We start from the raw sequence: 20941 nt of genomic DNA on the forward strand, positions 1-20941 counted from the left end.
TCTGGAGGGCCGGAGTTTGCCTATGCCTGGGGTATTCCATAATTTTTTCAAGCTTTTAAATACTCTTCTGGGTTAATTGACATGGACCTTTTGCTGCTTTTGGTCACCAAGTGTTTGTGATATGAGTGCTTCATTGTGAGTCCAGGAACAGTGTGTGTGTGTGTGTGTGTGTGCAAACAAACAAACATATACACACATGTACACACACATTTGATTGGGCAGATTTCAGTGGGATGGGGATGGATGTTGCCCAGGTATGCTTGAGTTGGGGGTGAGCGTTTTTTTGTTTGTTGCCTGGGTGGGTTTTAGTTTTGATGGTTAACGTTGCCTGGGTATGCTTATGTCAGGCATAGGCAAACTCCAGCCCTCCAGATGTTTGAGACTACAATTCCCACCATCCCTGACCACTGGTTCTGTTAGCTAGGGATGATGGGAATTGTAGTCCCAAACATCTGGAGGGCCGGAGTTTGCCAATGCCTGGTTTATGTTGTTGGGTTGGTATCTGACAACATAGAAAGAGCTCTTGCTTCTTCTCACATTTCCTCCATGTTTTTCTTTGGGGCAAATTTAAAAAAAATATGTTGCTGTGTGTGCTTGCTAGTTTGTCTCTCAAGAGATAAGGGAGGTGTTGGCTTGAAATAAAAGTGTTGGCTAATGGAGGCTTCAAAATATTATGAAAAATGGACATCTTATCTAGAAGAATGCATTGGTTCATTACCAGTGAAATTTCCTCCGCTGTATACCATTGGGAATCCTGACGCTCCACCTGCAAAGTCACTCATCATGAGGTCAACCTTCTCAGGAAGCTTTCCACCATTGGGCCTGGTGCAGTCCACTGTATTCAGAATTTTGTGCCCTATGCGAAGATAAACTCTCAATTAAAATTGTGTCCCAACATCTTCCCAGCAAGACCAGGCCAGAACTGGCTGAGATTTCAGAGCAAGGTGAAAGGACAATATTTTAGGCACTGGGAGCTTTTGTTAGAAACCTGAAGTGTAAAGGAGCAAGAATGGTGAAAGGACCATATTTTAGGCACTGGGAGCTTTTGTTAGAAACCTGAAGTGTAAAGGAGCAAGAATGGTTTTTCTTTACTTTTGTACAATAATCTGAAGTTACGAATAACCTCAAAGTAGGTCAAAGCTGGAAAACAGAAAAATTGCACTAATCATACAGAGTATCTGAATCATTCCACTTTTTTATTTGAAACACAGTACAAAAAAAGTATCAAATGCAACATAGTAATTACTGTTACATTCAGGTACCTTTATATTCAATAATGATGCAAGTATCCATTTCAGGATGAACACCATCCATCAGTATCATAAATCTAAGATTCCTGTCCACCTTAAAAGAAATCAAAGCATATGTTACTATGAATTTTGACATGGACATTTTTATTTATAGAAAACAGTGTCTATGATTGGCTGTAATCTCTTAAAAAAGTTATTGGAATACAGGGGGCCGCTAGGGGTGCATTGGAAGATGGCCGACAATACCATCTCTCCGGCTCACAGGAGGTAATTAAGAGGCTGATATGGGAGTATGCAGCCTCCCTCGTTGCCCCAAGGATATGGGGAATGCTGCCTTGCCTGCTGTGGCCATAAATCACCCCTGGATTCGAAAGAAGGTGGTGAGGGCACTAGGCACAAAGCCCTTGTGTGGGTTCGGCTCTCCTGGATGCTGTCTCTGATCGCGCACTGGTTGCAGCAGCTCGAAATAAACAATTAGAAAGAAGCAAATGCACATATTTCAAGTGAAGAACGGGAGTGAAGACTGCTAATTGCAGAGACCTCTGTGAAAGTAGAGCGACGGGTTGGATTTAACAAGAATATATCATGAAGAAGATACATCAAAGGTTCGGTATGTCAGGACTGGATGGGGGGGACTTTTTTTCTTTTCTTCTATGTGATTAACCAATAACCCCTCCCCAAGAAAGAACCGTTGCATAACTGACCTAAGCAGGATGATTAAAAACTGTGTGGAAATGAATTACTAACCAAAAGTCTGCCTTATGGAGATCGAGAAAAGTACAAGGGCTTTTGGAATGACGCAGCAATAAAAAGAGGTTGCCATGTTGGCAGGTTCTGTCGAAAGATTGATGATCCATCGAAAGATTGATGATTGGGAGGAGGAAGCTATGGATTTGTTTTCATACTGGATTCCTAGCAGAACCTCCTCAGAGGACTGAGAAAGGGAGTGAAGATTAACGAGATATGACTCTTGGACGAATGGAAGAACCCACACAGGATTACAATTTTTTTCAATCCGCTTGTGGAGACTATCAGAGGTCTCAAAGAGAAAGGAAAAATATATGAAAATAACAAGAAGAGATATGGAGAACAACAAGAAAGGATTGGATAGAACTGTGAACATTATTTGGACAGATTTGTGGACATTAAAGCAGCAGCAATAAGATGATTGCATCCCCTTCGGAACTTGAAATATGGGTACCCCCAACAAAAATTTAAAATTCAGCTTTGTAATTTGGAATTTATGTGATTTGATTTGATTTGATTTGATTTGATTTGATTTGATTTGATTTGATTGGTCAGTTAATAAAAATTATTTTTTTAAAAAAAGTTATTGGAATGCAATCTAGAATGGCATTGGTGAGCTATGGCTCCCTAAGGTGTATATTAGGGGAAATTGCATAGAAACATGTGTATAATAGAATAAATTTGAATAAAATCCTCATCAACTTCCATGAACATGTTGTTGTTGTTGTGGTTGGTTGGTTGGTTGGTTTTTTAAATGCAAGGTTATGTAGAACTGTTGAGAACTGTGTTTAAGATCAGGATGGATAGAAACCAATAGAAATTGACATTGACAGATTTACCCAACCTTAATTGCAAGCAACAGTCTGCTGCATGGTTATTTATCCATAAGTATCTTGTTACTATTAAACTTATTGTTAGTAATGCACCCTCTGGTGTTATTGGTGTTAGTAATGCACCTCCTCCTCCTCAGAATACATTTTAGTAGCAACAAGGATAGGATATTTTTGAGGAACGCTGAGTAGTTCCTTGTGGATCAGATGATAGTGTGGTGATTAGGTCCACCAGTTGTCTCTGAACTGGTTGGACATGTCCAAGTAGCATGAGGTGGTGAGCTAGTGGCTGCTGCGGGAACCAGCAAAGAGCACTCATTCATGGCCCCCAACAAGAGTCAACATGAAGCAGAGTCAACTTGAGTCAGGAGTCTTGCTTCATCGGCTCACCTTATATGTTTACATTCCATCTTAGGCTATATATGTGGCAACCCAGAAACATATTTCAAACTGCTTTGGTTATTAAGTGATGAGTACTGGGAGCATTGGGACCTCAATTCCCTAATTCTGTCAATATTGTTGGGGTGGGTGGGTATTACGCTATATACCTAATTCCCGGATCCAGCAAGTATTCAATTGTTGGAATAGCCAGGCCAGTTTCTTGGTAACGGCCCTAAGTGTGAGTTGTTAGGGTAACAAAGGAAGCAGCTATGCGCCAGAGGGCAAATGGGTGGGCTCCCCTTCCCTCAACTAGCAAAAACAAGAGTTGAGATGTGAGAGGGAGGGAGGGAGGGACATTCTTGATTTCTGTTTGAATGCAAGGTTGTGGCTATGGGAGAAGCAAGAGGTGTTAATGCCGTGAACCGCTCCATCGTAAACTCAGGTTGTATGCGTAAATAAACCACATAGCCTAAAGATACCACAGTCTTCACTGTCTGTCGTTCCAAGCAAACTGAACCCTGCATAAGCATTTGGAAGCCCTGGAGTCTCAAGCTGCTTGGAAATTTGGGTGGCGTGCAAGAATTGTGTGTTAGGAGATTTTATTTATTTATTTATTTATTTATTTATTTATTTATTTATTTATTTTAAAAATATTGTTGCTTATTCATGGTCTGGTAGTGTTCTGATTAGAAACTTCTGGATTATTTCCAAACTTTAGAAAATATAAACTTCAGAAAATGTCAAGACATCAGACCTGTTGCCAAACTCCAAATGGGACAACGTTAATATTGGTCAGCTTTACACCACTCTGTTTGAGGTACCAGAATACAGGCCGTTCTGTCTTCCCAACATAAATGGGCACATCTGGCCTCCTCTCCGCAAGTTTCTTCAATGTAGGGTAACTGGAGAATAGGAAAAGTAGGAGAGTAGGAAACAAACAAACAAACAAATGACAATAACATATTTATACCCTACCCATCTGGTTGGGTTTCCCCAGCCACTCTGGGCGGCTCCCAACAGAATATTGGGGGACGTGGGTGGCGCTGTGGGTAAAACCTCAGCGCCTAGGGCTTGCCGATCGCATGGTCGGCGGTTCGAATCCCTGCGGCGGAGTGAGCTCCCATCGTTCGGTCCCAGCTCCTGCCCACCTAGCAGTTCGAAAGCACTCTTAAGTGCAAGTAGATTAATAGGGACCACTTTATAGTGGGAAGGTAAACGTCGTTTCCGTGTGCTGCGCTGGTGCTGGCTCGCCAGCTGCAGCTTCGTCACACTAGCCACGTGACCCGGAAGTGTCTTCGGACGGCGCCGGCTCACGGCCTCTAGAGCAAGATGAGCACGCAACCCTAGAGTCGGACACGACTGGCCCGTACGGGCAGGGGTACCTTTACCTACCCTACCCATCTGGTTGGGTTTCCCCAGCCACTCTGGGCGGCTCCCAACAGAATATTAAAAACAGGAAATAACATCAAACATTAAAAACTTCCATAAACAGGGTTGCCTTCAGATATCTTCTAAAAGCCAGATAGTTGTTTATTTCCTTGACATCTGATGGGTGGGTGTCCACAGGGAGGCCGCCACTACCAAGAAGGCCCCCTGCCTGGTTCCCTGTAGCTTTATGTCTCGCAGTGTGGGAACCACCAGAAGGCCCTTGGAACTGGATCTCAGTGTCTGGGCTGGACAATGGGGGTGGAGAAGCTCCTTCAGGTATACAGGACCAAGGCTGCTTAGGGCTTTAAAGGTCAGCACCAACACTTTGAATTGTGCTCGGAAACGTACTGGGAGCCAATGTAGGTCTTTCAGGACTGGTGTTATATGGTCTTGGTGGCCACTCTCAGTCAATCCTTAAGTCACTTTACTGGGGTGTATGTGTCAGCTATATATAGTGAAAAGCACTAAAATAATGGGACCAGGATTCCTGGAGAGTGAGAAAGCCAAGTGAAGCTCACTTCAAGGCCACCCATAGGTATATTGGATTCTGCTTGAATCCAAAGCTGTGGCTATGGACCAAGGCCCTCTTGGACCATTAATGCTGTGAGCTCCTCCATCGCAGGCTCAGGTTGTATATATGTGTAAATACAGTGGTACCTCTGGTTAAGAACTTAATTTGTTCTGGAGGTCCGTTCTTCACCTGAAACTGTTCTTAACCTGAGGTACCACTTTAGCTAATGGGGCCATCTGCTGCTGCCGCACTGCCTCCGCACGATTTCTGTTCTCATCCTGAAGTAAAGTTCTTAACCTGAGGTACTACTTCCGGGTGAGTGGAGTCTGTAACCTGAAGCATCTGTAACCTGAAGCGTTTGTAACCTGAGGTACCACTGTAAACCACATATTCTACAGACACCACAGTCTCCACTGCCCCTCATTCCGAAGGAAACTGAACCCTGAGTAAGCGCCTGGAATCCCTGGAATCTCAAACCACTTGGAGATTGGGATGGCAGGCATCAGTAACTATGCACAAGAATGGCACGACTAATGATGTTCTTCCTTTCCTTATAAATGCCATCCAGGAGGCAGAACTTTGGCTTGTGCTACTTATATGCTTCCTTATATGCCTGTGTCACCAGAGCAGCATGGGACAAAGCCATACAGCTTGCACACCACCAGCCCCAGGTAAGAATGCATAAGATGACAGCATAAGTAATCTCCCCTCTCTTTTTTATCATACGCACAGATACCTGAGATGATCAGAATGCATGTGGCTGATGTAAATTAGATCTGCACGACACAGTCTTTCCAGCCAGTCGCCGGGTGGCTCGTGAAGCAACCACCATCCGCGCGCAAAAGCAGGGCCAACGAGCCACGGATCGAAGACCATTCTTCTGTCTCCAAGTTTGAGGTCCATACATGCATGAGTTACATAAGTTACCTAAGAGCAGACAGAAACCCAAGACTGAGATGGATCAGAGTTGTCATGTTCCGTGTGCCTGAAAAGAAAAGAACTGTTTCCTAGCGTGGCTAGCTCAGTAGGTTAGAGCGTGGTGCTGACAATGCCAAGGTTGCAGGTTTGATCCCTATATAGGGCAGCTGCATATTCCTGCATTGCAGGGAGTTGCACTAGGTGATCCTCAGGGTCCCTTCCTTCTCTACAGTTCTATGATTCTATTATGTCCCCATGGTGATATTTTGAGAGCGGATGTTAGAGAAGATTTCCACTTCCTTTCTGCAGAAGAAAATACAGCCCAATGGCTGGCTTTGCTCTTTGGCTGCTACGCCCCAAAACATGCAGCTGGGCAGGGAGTGCCTCTTCCTTTGGCCACCCCCAGAGGGAAAAAAGAGACCAGGTGACCTTGCCTCACTGCCAAAAATATTTCCTCTGCTTTGTCTGCTTCTACTGTGCCCCCTGCCCAAAGGTCCACACATACTGCCACTTCTGTTTCACACATTCTGTACTTTTATGTTTACACAAGCACATCCGCTCCTGTTTCCCCACCTCCCCGCTTCTGGCTAACACTGAGTAGGGAGGGTGCCCAGTCAGATGGGTAGCTAGCATATCTAAACTTTGTGCAGAGGCCAGAGGCCAAATAGGAACTGCTAAGTGCATTCAGAATTGGTGTGGGTGGGAGACTTGCATTGGGTTGAGATCCTCTTGGAGACACATGAGAAGGCCATGATGAGAATATGTTCCCTTCTTGGGAGGCACACTAAACATAGAGATACTTCCCCAACCTAGTAATAACAATAATAATGTTATTATTTCTACTCCACCCATTTGTCTGGGTTTCCCCAGCCACTCTGGGCGGCTTACAACACATAAAACTTTGTAAAACATTAGACATTAAAAATTTCCCGATACAGGGCTGCCTTCAGATGTCTTCTAAAAGTCAGATAGTTGTTTATTTCCTTGACATCTGATGGGAGAGAATTCCACAGGGCGGGCACCACTACCGAGAAGGCCCTCTGCCTGGTTCCCTGTAACCTCACTTCCCACAGTGAGGGAACGGCCAGAAGGCCCTCGGAGCTGGACCTCAGTGTCCGGGCTGAATGGTAGGGCTGGAGACGTTCCTTCAGGTATACTAGGCTGAGGCAGAGTTCCCTTCATATGTTTTAGACTATAACTCCTATCATCCCTGATCATCAGAATGAATGCTTAATAAAGGCTGGGCATTATCTAACAACATGTAAGATTTGTGCAGTCAAATCTGAAAGAATGCTGAATAAACAGGACACAAACTTAAGGTGTATCCAGAACTTCAGGATTGCTGGAGGAGGATAGGAAGATTACAGAGTGGCTGAATGAATTGTGACAATTTTCACTGTGAAAGATGTTGAGAATGAGAAACTGGGGGTCTCTGGGCTTGTCCTCGCTGAGCATTATTTAGCTGCTAATTCACTTTCCCCCCATTCAGATTAGAGCAGACTAGTGCAAGCCTGCATGTGTTTGAATTTGTCTCTGGGGAGTAACTTCAATCTTTCCCATTCATACCAGTGAGCATTTTCTTTTGTTTGTCCCTACATTCTGATTTCGATTATGCCAATTAGGTGCTGACAGGGCATGCACACAACTTGTTAAACAACAACAGCAAAAATTTCCCCACCCAAGAAATGTGCAAAAGCACACAATCTGGAAATAGTAAATTTGCTTGTGCAGTTTCCCGATTTTGTTGCAGTCTGAGAGATCAAAAGATACATACACACACACACACACACACACACACACACACACATTTTACTGCATTTTTAATTTAATTTTTTTAAAAGGTTAAAAAAGAAAAAAATCACAATGTAGTAATAGCTTGGAAATGAACTAGCCTCGGGAGAAAGAAGCTGTATTTTGTTGTAATTGTCTGTGGGAAAACTCTTGAGTTACTCATAGTTTGTTAAGCAAACAATAGTTCAGCACCATGTGCACACTAGGCCATAGAGGCAAGCCCCAGTACATAAAAAGTTGGTGATTTTTATTTACCTTCACCTCCCCAAAAGCCAGGTCTTCAGGCTCTCTGGCTTCTGTATCCCATGGATTTGGAGGATTCAGTTCAACTAGCACCAATCCATTATCTGGACCTGTTTCAACAACTAGAAGGAAAGGAAATAAACCACTGCTTTGCTGCTGCTTCATTCATAACCCCTAAACCTAGCCAACACATAGGCACTGATTTTTGGTTTCGTTGCCTGATTCTCAATGAACTATCTGGCAGGAGGAAAGAGAGAACTCTCTTCCTGTTTACCTGTTTCCCAGATATTCCCTTGGTCTGGTCAAGAGCAAAGCACCTGCCTACATAACAAAATGAGCAAAGTTCCAAGATCTTCTTTGATTGGAGGCTGAAGCTTTTGCTCATCTACCCCTCTGAACATAAAATTTCATGATATACATATAGCTCTATCTTTGCTGGACCAGAAGAACCCTGTTCTCTTCCGCGGATGGAACCTGGGCTCAGCCTGTGAGCCATTCTGGATATCATGCAATGGAAATTTTTAGCAGCTATTTGAGTTCTATTAATCAAGCACCAGTCAGTAAATGCTGTGTTTCATTGTCTTTTACAGCAACCCTCATTGCTTTATTTCTCTCTGTTGTACTGCTGAATACTGTATGTAATTGGAGTTACAACATACACAGTTATATAATTGAGACCATTGAAAGGCTTGTTTGCCTCCTTCTATACCGATGGACTATATTGTCTAATTCTGTTCAATGCTACGCTTTGAGCTTCTATTATCGCATGATTGCAGGATTGGGACTATTGAAAGGCTTGTTTGCCTCAGTGATATTGATTGATTACCTTCTCTCATTTTGTTCATACAATATTGACTTGTTTTATTAGTTGTATCTCCCCCATATGTTCTCTATTCAAGAACTGTGAAATAGTACAGGTTACATAGATGTATTAGCCATGTGTTGCCTGTTACTGCTTAAGTTTATCTAGGCTATAAAAGGCAGGGAAAGGGTGAGGCAGCTCTGAGCAAAGGGTGTGACAATAGGGGTTGGGGAGAGAAGCCAGCAAGTGTAGGTTAATATGACCGTTTTAGTCCTCTGGTGACAGGCAGAAGGGAAAGAGAAGGAATTGGAGGGGGACAGATGGAAGTATCTGGGAGCAAAGGGGGCATTTGCAGTAGTTATTAGTTGGCTGGGGTTGAAAGAAGGTCTAAGGTGTTACCATGAGGGGAGTGATATGTAGTTGGCAAACTGGGGGCAGAACCTCCCTAGTTAGAATTATCCAGAGTTAGGGTTAATAATATACCCCGCCCATCTGGCTGAGTTTCCCCAGCCACTCTGGGTGGCTCCCAATCGAGTGTTAAAAACAATACAGCATTAAATATTAAAAACTTCCCTAAATAGGGCTGTCTTCAGATGTCTTCTAAAGATAGCATAGCTGCTTATTTCCTTCACATCTGAAGGGAAAGTTCCACAGGGCGGGCGCCACTCTGTCTGGTTCCCTGTAACCTCACTTCTCGCAATGAGGGAACCACCAGAATGCCAGCTGTTACCAGTTTTGTTCCATATTCCTGGTTCTTGTTGAACACTTATGAGCCTGTCTTGCTCTATATTTCCAAACCCAATGGTTGAAACTGTGAATGCCCATGATGGCCTTTTCAGAGGAGTCCTGATAATATTGTGAAATTCCTTCCCCGTGGAGATCCTGCAGATCTCTTCTTTTCAACATATTAGACGTTTACCCAAAAATATTTTACTGTAGGGAAAAAAAGTTGTTGTTGTTTTGTTTTTAAAAAATAGCTTTTACCATTTGCCATGCTTGGCTTTTAAAAAACCAATCTAATATCTTACTGTTTTTGACTTGTATGCACAACAGCAAACAAAGTAGGCAATATAAATCAAATCAAACTCTAACTTGAGCAAATTGGATTTGTATTTCTATTAAGCCACAGAGCAAGAAAATAACAAACGTGGCACTGCTATAAAAAGCTGCAGCAGACATTACATTTTACCTAGTTCATCTTGGCAGAAGCTGTCTGGGGGGTTAACGTATTTCATTGTGCTCACATCCAGCTTCCAGTTATGCTTAGTGCAACGTACACATCTAGGTTAAAAAGTCAACAACAGAAATAACAACAATGGGGGTTTTAAAGTGTAAATTCTTAGAGCAATATTATAAATATTTAGCAACGCGAAGCTAGCCAATGAACTCGGATGCCATGTTGTTGGGAAAGATGCATTGCACAAAGAGAAGGAAGCAGTTTTTAGGATAGAATAATAGTCAGAGTCTGGGTACACACTACCTTTAAAGCACATTTGAAACACAACCTTTCCCTTTGAAGGATTATGGGCTCTAACATTTACCCCCCACAAAAATTACAGTGCCCATAATTCTTTGAGGGGAACAATGTGCTTTGAATGTGCTTTGAATATCTCACACAGCCAGAATGCTGGGCCAATTTTATTTATTTACTTCATTTAGGAAATGCTTCTCATGGAGCATCTTCAAGTGATTTTTCAATACAGTAATAACATCTATTAAACTTACAAAAATGTAGAGCTGAGAATAAAGCACAGTATTGGATTATCCTGGGTCAAGTATGTGAGGTATCAGGCTAGAGAACTAGAGAACTTTGTAGTGGAGGCATCAGTGACTAGTCACTATTTCTTTCTCTGCCCTGCATTCTGACCAAACTCTAGGAATTGCAGGGAAGATGTAAAATATTACACAAGACAAGATAATCTGTACATATAAAGTATATGCTACATCTAATATATGATTACATTTTTAAAAAACTGTGGGGAAAGGACCAGCAAGACAGGACAAGGTAGAAAAGGGGGAAGGGGCTAAGGAAGAAATGGCAGAAATATTGCAAAAACATTTTTATTAACTAGCCACAGAGGCAGATTTAGGAGAGTGCAACCAGTTCAGTCGCACTGGGTGCGTAGCCACAGGACCTCCACAGGGGACGCAGCAATTATGCTTTAGAATGGAATGCCAGAGGCAGGAAGGGGAGGCGGTTGCCAATTTTTGGCATCACATAGGGTGCCACTGATATTTGAGACCCCCAGGTCCACTGCTGCCAGCCATATACATCTGAATATGATGGTCTCCTTGATAGAGCTTTTAAATGCTTTAACAAGCATGTGTCTCTTTTTGAGCCATCTCTGAACAGGCTCATTGGTGGTGCAGTTCTGTGGAGCTAGGGGGTGACCTTAGAGGACTTGCGGGGAAAGGGGGTGCCCTGTATGGCAACTTGCCTGCTTTGGAACTTCAGTCATCATCATGAATATTCTTAGCTATGCTATTTTTTGTTGTTGCTGCAGAAAATACATTCCTTGTTCTCATGGGAAACCCAGCCAGATGGGTGGGGTATAAATAGTAAATAATAATAATAATAATAATAATAATTATTATTATTATTATTATCATGGACTTGAGGTCAAGTGGCCGCCAATGTCCATCTTTAAGATGGACTCATTCCCACTGGGGCAAATCTTGAGTCCCATCATCACAAAGGAATAGTGTTTCAAGTTTAACCAATCAGCTTTCCAAAAACCTCAACAACCCAGCATGCTACATAGTTGTCTATCTGAATTCTTAGCACTTCCCATGCTTATCAGTTTACGGGAGTATATTTATTGTGAACAGAAAGCAGAACAGCAAATGGGGCAAAGTCTGGCCTTACTTTTGTGTCAGATCTTCAATATCTTTAATAAACAATCCTCCTTGGTGCTTGCACAAGTTCTTGCATGCACGGAGCGTGTCCTTGTGCTTGTACAAGATGTAATTCCTCCCATCCATTTTGTTCTTTAGGAAATTTATCCCTTCCTTGAGTGTAGCCGCCTCAGAAGGTGTAAGTGACAGCAGCGTCCTGCTGGTTTGCTCCACACTATTTGAAACCAAATAATGAGCAGTAAGAGATAACAAAACAAGCTTGGGTTTCTCAGAAAACATATCAGAAAACATCTTCGGAATTCATTTTGCTTAACAAATTAGATGCCAATATTTATTATTCTCTTTCAAAGACTTCCCCAAACCCCGGGCTGGAATGCTTCAGCTGGACCAATGACAAGGAAACAACAGCATTTTTCTTCTCCTGTTTATTTTCGGGTTTAAAGGGTGTGTCTCTTTAAAGGACATCAGGGGTGGGGTTTTTGCATATTTCAGCCATCTCCCTAGTATCTAGCTCAATCGCCTTCTAAATCCGGCCCGCGGATGGTCCGGGAATCAGCGTGTTTTTACATGAGTAGAATGTGTCCTTTTATTTGAAAGGCATCTCTGGGTTATTTGTGGGGCATAGGAATTCGTTCTTATTTTTTCTTTTTCAAAACATAGTCCAGCCCCCAACAAGGTCATCTAGGAGGTGAGGACAGGTGACCCCACCTAGGCCCAAAGTCACCCCTCCCCAAAGCAGGCTCAAAGCTTCTCAAAGCTTTTCAAAATCATTTTTCTCAGCAGCTAAGCATCAGAAACATTCCGCTCTGCTGTAACAAAGGTAGAGAACAGTCCATTGTTTCTGCACTACATGATCCAGTAGTGGCATGGCATCAGCAGACAGTCACCTTTGGATCAGCTCACTGTCTAGGGGGGGGGGGAAACCCAAGGATGACTGTGGCCAGGGTGGCTGGGATGGTGGTGGAGCCTAAAGGGGAGGTGCCACCACAATATGCTGACTTGCAGGAGGTCTTCAGTGAGAAGGAGGCAGATAGACTACCTCCCCATAGGCCCTTTGACTGCCAAATCAACTTACTCCCAGGGGCTCAGTTACCGGTGGGTAAACTGTATGCCATGTCTGACCGGGAAATGCAGGAGTTGAGGGAATTGATTGACAAGAACCTGAAAAGAGGTTTCATAAGAGAATCAAAGGTGGGGGGGGCAGTCCGGTGTTCTTTGTGGACAAAAAGGACACTAATCAGCCCAGACTTGTAGTGGATTACTGGTCCGTCAACCTGGTGTCCGAACCCGTGACCCTCCCGATGCCCAGGATTGATGACATTTTAACACGGGTGAGGCAGGGGAAAATTTTCACCAAGCTGGACCTCAGGGGAGCGTACAATTTGATTAGAATGAGGGAGGGGGACGAATGGAAAACCACCATGTTCACCCCTCTGGGGGCCTTTGAGTACTTAGTTATGCCATTTGGATTACAGTCGGGCTCCGCCTGTTTTCAAGCTTTCATGCACCACGTGTTGGGGTCCCTGCTGTACAAGAACTGCGTAGCCTTTTTGGACGACGTCTTAATCTATTCGGACAATGAGAAGCAACATGTCAGAGACGTCAGGGAAGTGCTAAAGAGACTGCAGAAGCACCAGTTGTGGGTCAAGCTGGAAAAATGCCAATTTCACGCCAGAGAAGTTGAGTTTCTGGGGTACAAGTTGTCAGACAAGGGCCTAGCTATGGACCCCAGCAAGGTGCAAGCGGTGCTGGAATGGAAGACCCCCAAAACCCGGAAGGTTGGTTCCTAGGGTTCAGTAACTTCTACCAGAAGTTCATCAGGAACTTCGCCCACTTGACAGCGCCCATCACAGATTGTCTCAGTAGCAAAAAGAAGTTCGTCTGAACAGAAAGTGCCCAGCAATCCTTTGAAAGGCTGAAGAAGGCGTTCGCTTCGGAAGAGCAGCTCCTGCACGTAGATCTGCAGAAGCCAATGAGGCTGGAGACCGACGCGTCAGACCGGGCCATCGGGGCAGTACTGTTGCAGCCAGGGCCCCAGCAGAGCTGGAGGCCGTGCGCCTTTTTCTCGAGGAAGCTGAGCAAGTCGGAGCAAAACTACACGGTGTATGACCGTGAACTGCTTGCAATTTATGCAGCATTTCGACGATGGAGACATCTGCTAATAGGGGCGCAGCACAAGATCCAGGTGTGTACGGATCACAAGAACTTGGAATACTGGAGGACTGCGCGAGTACTCAACCAGAGACAGATTCGATGGGCACAGGAGTTCTCCAAGTTTTTCTTCGAGATCCGGTACATGCCGGGAGAAGAGAACGTAAGAGCAGATGCTCTCTCCCGGAAGCCAGAGTACATGGAAGGAGAGGGCCCGCCGGAAGTCAGACACGTGTTCTCCGAGGACCGATGGGTGTGTGGGGGAGTGTTGGTTGGTAGACGAGAACTAGCCGGGCTTACTAGAAACGACGAATTTGCTCAAACAAAAATCAGGGAACTCCGGGACGGAAGGGAAAACCAGGGAGGGTTTGAGGAAAAGGAAGGGGTACTGTACTACAAGGGAGCGCTGTATGTACCAGGGGAGACCTTGAGGGGAAGGGTACTCAAACAACTCCATGACAACCAACAGCGGAGCATTTTGGTCAACACAAAACCATGTTGCTGATCACCAGGCAGTTCTGGTAGCCAAGGGTAAGGGAAGATGTACGGGAATATGTACAGGCGTGTGACCGATGCCAGAGGGCAAAGGGGGAGAGGGCTGCACCCGCAGGGTTACTGGAACCCTTACCCACGCCGGGAAGACCCTGGGAGGTGGTATCCATGGATTTTATGACAGATTTGCCCAAGTCAAGGGGGAAGACAGCAGTCATGGTAGTAGTCGATCTGCTAACAAAAATGTGCCATTTCATAGCTTGCTCACATGCGGTAACAGCGGAGGAAACTGCCAGGTTGTTTGTAGATCACATCTTCAGGCTGCATGGGGCTCCCTCGAGGGTCATCTCAGATCGCGGGAAGCAATTTACTTCCCAGTTCTGGAGGAAGCTAATGGGCTTGCTGCAGGTCGAGGTAGGTTTCTCGACGGCGAGACACCCGGAAATCAATGGGCAAGCAGAAAAAGCGAACAGTTTACTCCAGCAATACCTACGCTGCTACGTCAGCGAGAGACAGAACGATTGGGTAGAGAAACTAGCGCTGGCTGAATTTGCATACAATAATGCTAAACATGTGCCCACGGGAATGAGCCCGTTCATGGCCAATTATGGGTGTCACCGCAGGGCCTTCCCGGGGAAGGGGGAGGAAGGGTGGAGCATACCGGCGGCAGAGCAGTTTGTGGAAGAAATGGAGGCCTTGCACCAGCAACTTAAGATGAACTTGGAAAAAACCCAAGGAAATTTACAAGAGGCAGGCAGACAAGCACCGTCGGGAAGGGGAGACCATACGGGTGGGAGACCAGGTGTGGTTGTCAACCCAAGGGTTACCTTTTAAGGGAGGGTGCAAGAAGTTGCAGCCCAGGCAGTTGGGACCTTTTGAGGTAACACAGCAGATGAACCCCATGGCATTCAAGCTCAAGTTGCCTGACAGCATGAAAATACACCCGGTGTTCCATAGGTCCCTACTCTCACCGTACAGGGAGGGGCAGGAATTCCCTGGGCGAGGGGAAGAAGTCACCATGCACCCGCAGGTAGAGGAGAGGGAACACCACAACTAAGCCACGGAAATACTCGATTCCAGGTGGCGAGGGCACCAGGTGGAGTACTTGGTAGCCTGGGAGGGTGAACCCCAGTCAGAAAACACGTGGGTTCCAGCGGAGGCCATCAATGATGGGTATCTTGTGGAGGAGTTCCACCGCCTGTTCCCAGACAAACCTAAACCACTAGCGAGATTCTGGGAGGAGCAATTTGGAACCACGGAGGATGAAGAAGATTTTGTGGGTTTTCCTGCCTCCGAAGAGGAGGGAGGAGAGGTGTCAGAGGAAGAGGAATCGGACTGGGAGGGCCACTACGCGGGAAGAAGTCGGAGTGGGTGGGAAGCGGAGTTTGAATCCTCAGGGGATGACGACAGCTCCTTCCGGGGATTCCCAGCATCCTCGGCCGAGGAAAGGGACGAAGTTGGGTCAAATGGGCAGGCCGGGGGTGGAGGGGGTCCTGGGGGGGAGGTAGATGTCAGGGAACTGACATCGGAGCCAGAAGTGGAGGCAGGGCTCCCAAGCAATGCCGGAGAAGAGCCAAGCAGGGAGAGAGGGAACTCATTGGCTGGGGAAGGAAATAAGCGTAACACCAGGGATAAAGGGGGGCGGTTGGGGGAATCGGAGAGGGGTCCTCCTCCGCCCACACCCACCCTGCGCAGAAGACTTCCGCACAGGGAAAGTAGGCGTAGACTTGGCGTCAAAGAGCTTTTGTGCTGGAAGAAGTTTAAGAAACGCCCACTGACGGATTCTGCTAGCGACTGAACAGCCACGAAGTGAAGGGCTGTCCAGTCAGGAAAGGTTTAACCAGGCTACCTAACCAGGCGTGGTGGTAACTTACGCACGAGCAACCCCATACATTCATTACATCGCTCTACGCGGCGCTGCCCTTGAAGCTGTCCCAGAAACTCCAGCGGGTGCAGAATGCTGCAGCGAGGCTCCTCACAGGGTCTCTGCCATGGGAGCATATTCACCCAGTGCTTTTCAAGCTGCACTGGCTCCCAGTGAAGTACATGGTCAGATTTAATGTGCTGCTTTTGACCTTTGAAGCCCTTCACGGCTTCAAAATGGCATCCGACACTCTTCTTAGCTGCGTCACTGCTGCTGTCTGTGCCGGTAAAAAGCTCTTCCAGCTTCCTTAGCTCTCTTAGCAGAGTTTACACAGCAGGGAATGCTGTTGCTTTGTGTGGGAATAAATCAGACTGCAAAGCAGGCTTTTCTCTTATCTTCAAAAGTCTTTTAATGAGTAGCATAACAACATAAATCAGCCGGGAGAATTTGCCGGCATCCTTTCCGCTTCTCGGTAAAAGCGAAAGAAGAAAGACACACAGAGAAACACTCCCCTATGTAAATATAGCCACACCTCAGAATGTGAGCCGTCACTCAGAACTGTTTAACCCTGTAAGTTCTGATTCTCCTCACACCCCCTCTCGTCTCGCATCCTGAGGGAAACTGTGAGTACACATCTACAGAGCTCTTTGAGTTCAACTCCTTTACCATTGCCTCTTGCCCCTTCCCGGCTTTTGTCTCAGGCAACTGTTGAACCTCCTCAAAACTTTCAGGTTCGCACTGTGCGAAACCAACCCACGCGCTGGTGACCTGAAACCTCTCAGGTGGTACCCCCTTCGTGGAGCGTGCGGAACGTCTGAGCACTGTCTCAGGTGCTCCCTCTGACCCACTGGGGCCAGCAAGTGTTTCACTGGTACCAGAAGACTCCCCCTCTGACTTACTGCGTCTTCGGGCCTTCTGAACTTTGCTAACGGGAGACGAAGGCTCACTCTTGGGCTCTCTTTTAACAACCTGTGGAGATGCCCAATCCTGTTCTTGACCCTGGTCAGCGACCTGGTCCTCATCAACAGGTTCAGCTTCTGCCTCTCCCTCCTCCTCAGAATCAGACAGACATTCTGAGAGAACGTCAGGATTCGCATGGATCCTTGACCAACCATTCTGCTCGCAGAACTCAGCATTTCTGCTGACTAGAATCCTGGACTGATCACCATCTGGATATGCAAACCTCCACCCCTTTGTCCCAGGCTCGTACCCACAAAATATCATTTTCCGGGACCTCGGGTCACCTTTCTTTCGCTGAACCTTTGGCACAAGCACCCACGCTTCACAACCAAAGACACGGAAGAAATGCACCTGCGGCTTCTTTCCGTGGAGCAAGAAATACGGGGTGTCACCTACCACTGAATTGTAGGACCTGTTCATCGTGAAATTGGCCATCTTCACCACCTCCCCCAAAAAACTTTGAGGCAAACCAGAGTCAAACAGTAAAGCATCAGCTGCTTGAGCTAGTGCCTTGCTCCTGCGCTCTGCCGCACCAATCTCCTGAGAAGAGGTAGTAACCGTCAACCAGTGACGTATTCCCTTCTGGCGGAAGAAACTCTGCAGAGCAGACCCAGTGACCTCTGCGCCTCGGTCACTCTGGAACCCCTGCACCTTGGTGGAAAACGGTAGTTCCACTGCCGCAACCCAATCTTTGATCAGTTGCGGTAAAATCATCTGTCAGCGTCAGTGCAAATCTGGCCCCGCCCAGACTCTCTGGCATGGGCCCAAAAAGGTCTGTGTGCACAAGCTCAAAAGGCTTTGTGGTTACCCTCTCCAATCTGGGATAACTGCACCCTTTTACCTTTGCCCTTCTGCATGCCCTACAATCTAGGGATCGGTCACATGCTTTTATCTTGCAACCTACAGTGCACTGGGGCAATTTCTGGATACCTCCCCAACAGCCATGTGACATTCTCTTGTGCCACAAATGAGCACATGAATCATGAGGTGGAACATTTGCACACTTCGCCTGTGCTTCCTCGGCGTCCCCCTTTCCCTCCAGAGGTGTCTCCAAAACAAAGAGGTTGTTCTGACATGCGACACTGACCAGTTGCCTCCCACCCCTGGAAATAGAACAGACATTATTTTCAAAATAAACCTTGTACCCCTGCTGCAAAAGAGAAGATACAGATAAAAGACAATGTTTCATTCCAGGCACAATGTAGACCTCCACCTCCGCCTGCAAAAAAGAAACAAACACATTTCCAACAGTTGTCAAAAGTCTCTGTGACCCATCAGCAAATTCAACTGTTTTCCCAGTTGAAACAGCCCTGCAGTTCCACATTCCACCACCAGGTGGCAATGGCATCAGGTGATGACTGGCTCCAGAGTCTATGACCCAACGCAGCACTCTCCCCTGACTGGAGTTGGCCTTTAGCGTTGCCATGGAGGCAGTTAGGTGATAAGGACTGTCCTCCACTCTGTCACGTCCTCCCTGTGCATTCCCATGCTGGCCTCCTTTCCTGGACTGGCTGCCATGGAAACCTGGCTGACTGTCATGGGAAGCGACCTTGGAGACATCCTGCCCGGCATCTCTGGCTCTCCGGGGGCAGGATCGACGCAGATGTTCAACCGACCCACAGATAAAGCAGTGACGAGTGGAAAAAGCCTGAACTGTGGCCTGGCCCCCCCCTCTGCAACTGGATGGGCTCACTGTGCCAGCTCGGCCCTCTCTTTGGCGGCGTTCCTGTTCGTTGCACAAACAACCTGTCACATATGAGCTAAGGGAGCTGGGCATGTTTAGCCTGGAGAAGAGGAGGTTAAGGGGTGATATGATAGCCATGTTCAAATATATAAAAGGATGTCACATAGAGGAGGGAGAAAGGTTGTTTTCTGCTGCTCCAGAGAAGCGGACACGGAGCAATGGTTCCAAACTACAAGAAAGAAGATTCCACCTAAACATTAGGAAGAACTTCCTGACAGTAAGAGCTGTTCAACAGTGGAATTTGCTGCCAAGGAGTGTGGTGGAGTCTCCTTCTTTGGAGGTCTTTAAGCAGAGGCTTGACAAAAACTTAAGTTGTACGGTATCTAGATCCTTAACAAGTTAAACAGTCTATATATCTCAACACCCTGCAAATTTAATCTAAATTGTTATTTGCTGGAATTATCAAATTACATTCTCCTCCGCACAACACATGAATCTTAACACATTTCATGTTATGTGTTCAGCTTTCAGCTTTGAAAACATAACAATGTTTGCTCCACTTGTTACAGGGTGAAAACGAAAGCTCCAGCTATTTAAATTATTTTAACTTGTTCAATATATTTTCCTCAGCTGACCAGCTGTGAGAGATGAATTGTTGCTAAGAATTATTGGGAGATACCCAACTTCATTACTTAAGTCTATTAATTTCAATGGTTCTATTCTGGACAAGGCTTAGTTGGATATCACCTGTTATCTTTGTTCTTGGAATTAACTTTCAAATACTAACATGTACATTAACAAATTCCATTCCATCGCAAACACACATATCCACTGAGAATATAGAGCTATATGCAAAGAAAAGAAATGTATGAATGTGCAGCCTTACAGTAGTTCATTAGGTGATGCCAATGTCTACAATCAAAATGACTGCTATTTCTCAAGTCAGCCTCTAATAAATTACAGAGCCTTTTTGCCCAGCAAGAAATGCATGCCCTTCGTGATTTATAAGATAGTTTTTGAGGGGAACTTCCTAGATATAATATATACAAAGGTTTTGAATATAATATATGTTGAATATGTACTATTAAACTATATAGGATCATGCCTCAGGTTCAAGACGATATAAATGTACATATCACCTCTTCCCGTAAATGCATGCTTCTTTATTCGTACACAGCTGTTATTTTAATGGAAGAAGCAACCACATGTCTCATGTCATGTAAATGAACTTATGGGGGGGATAACATATAGAATGGATGAGATCCACTCACACATAAGACATAGCAAAGGAACTTTTTTTACATAACATTAAATATGTGCTATAGTCTACAGAAAGTCTACATCTCACATGGCACTCACTGCACAGCATATGTGTTATGCAAATAGTATAATATATATTTGAATAGTTAATACAATATGCTCTTAATTTAATGGTATACAATTGCTACAGTGCTGCTGTTATGCCCTGATGTTAAGATAAATTGTGGAAAACTAAATAAAAAGCGGCAGTTTATTCCAAATATGTCAGCTTTCTCAATCAGTTTCCTTATATATTAAACTTTTTGTACTACTCGTTATTCTGCATATCTCTTGCATTATTTAAAAATAATACATGTTGAAGAATAATTAGGATAGAAATCTTACTTTTTCTCCATAATGGATCAACAGGTTAGAGGAGAGAAATGATGCTGAATCCCTGGCGGCAACAACGAAGTCATAAATTTTTATTCCGCTTCACGAACATCATAGGCTGGTTCTGGAAGAAGGACCTGTAAACTCCAGTGGGGCTGACACCGTGGAAACTACAAGTTTTGAGAGTTTTACAGCAGCTATAGCAAGGTGGAAAGAAACCTGAGAATTGATTGCTAGAAAATCATTTACTTTTAGTAAGGTCACCATCAGTTTAAAGACCCAGTGGTGTGCATCTAGAAATGAAAGTTATGTACTGGCATATACTGGAAAAATCCTTGCATAAGCTTGTGAGGTTCACAGGTGTTGATGCCAGCTGAAAAGGAAATGGCTGAGATCCATGG

The 20941-nt window shown here is 45.2% G+C and overlaps 1 protein-coding gene across 4 annotated transcripts in view; it reads right to left on the reverse strand.

Annotated features, from left to right (window-relative positions):
- The window catches only part of LOC307220113 (cytidine monophosphate-N-acetylneuraminic acid hydroxylase-like), a 54494-nt gene that overhangs the window by 8504 nt on the left and 25049 nt on the right, over nt 1–20941 (reverse strand). The window contains exons 2-9 of one of the 4 annotated variants that reach the window (XM_079983775.1): nt 20553–20677; nt 11768–11971; nt 10091–10182; nt 8112–8221; nt 5884–6074; nt 3963–4110; nt 1263–1344; nt 719–856 (exon numbers count right to left, since the gene is read on the reverse strand). In XM_079983775.1, coding sequence (XP_079839901.1) covers nt 719–856; nt 1263–1344; nt 3963–4110; nt 5884–6074; nt 8112–8221; nt 10091–10182; nt 11768–11971; nt 20553–20563 — 976 coding nt within the window. In that variant the 5' untranslated portion in view covers nt 20564–20677. Of the gene's footprint in view, nt 1–718; nt 857–1262; nt 1345–3962; nt 4111–5883; nt 6075–8111; nt 8222–10090; nt 10183–11767; nt 11972–20552; nt 20941 lie in introns of those variants that run through there. The other 3 variants (XM_079983777.1, XM_079983774.1, XM_079983776.1) reach the window with 3 other exon arrangements.

The sequence above is a fragment of the Podarcis cretensis genome (genome assembly GCF_951804945.1).
Source record: "Podarcis cretensis genome assembly, chromosome: 7".
In the NCBI taxonomy this organism is placed as follows: domain Eukaryota; kingdom Metazoa; phylum Chordata; class Lepidosauria; order Squamata; family Lacertidae; genus Podarcis; species Podarcis cretensis.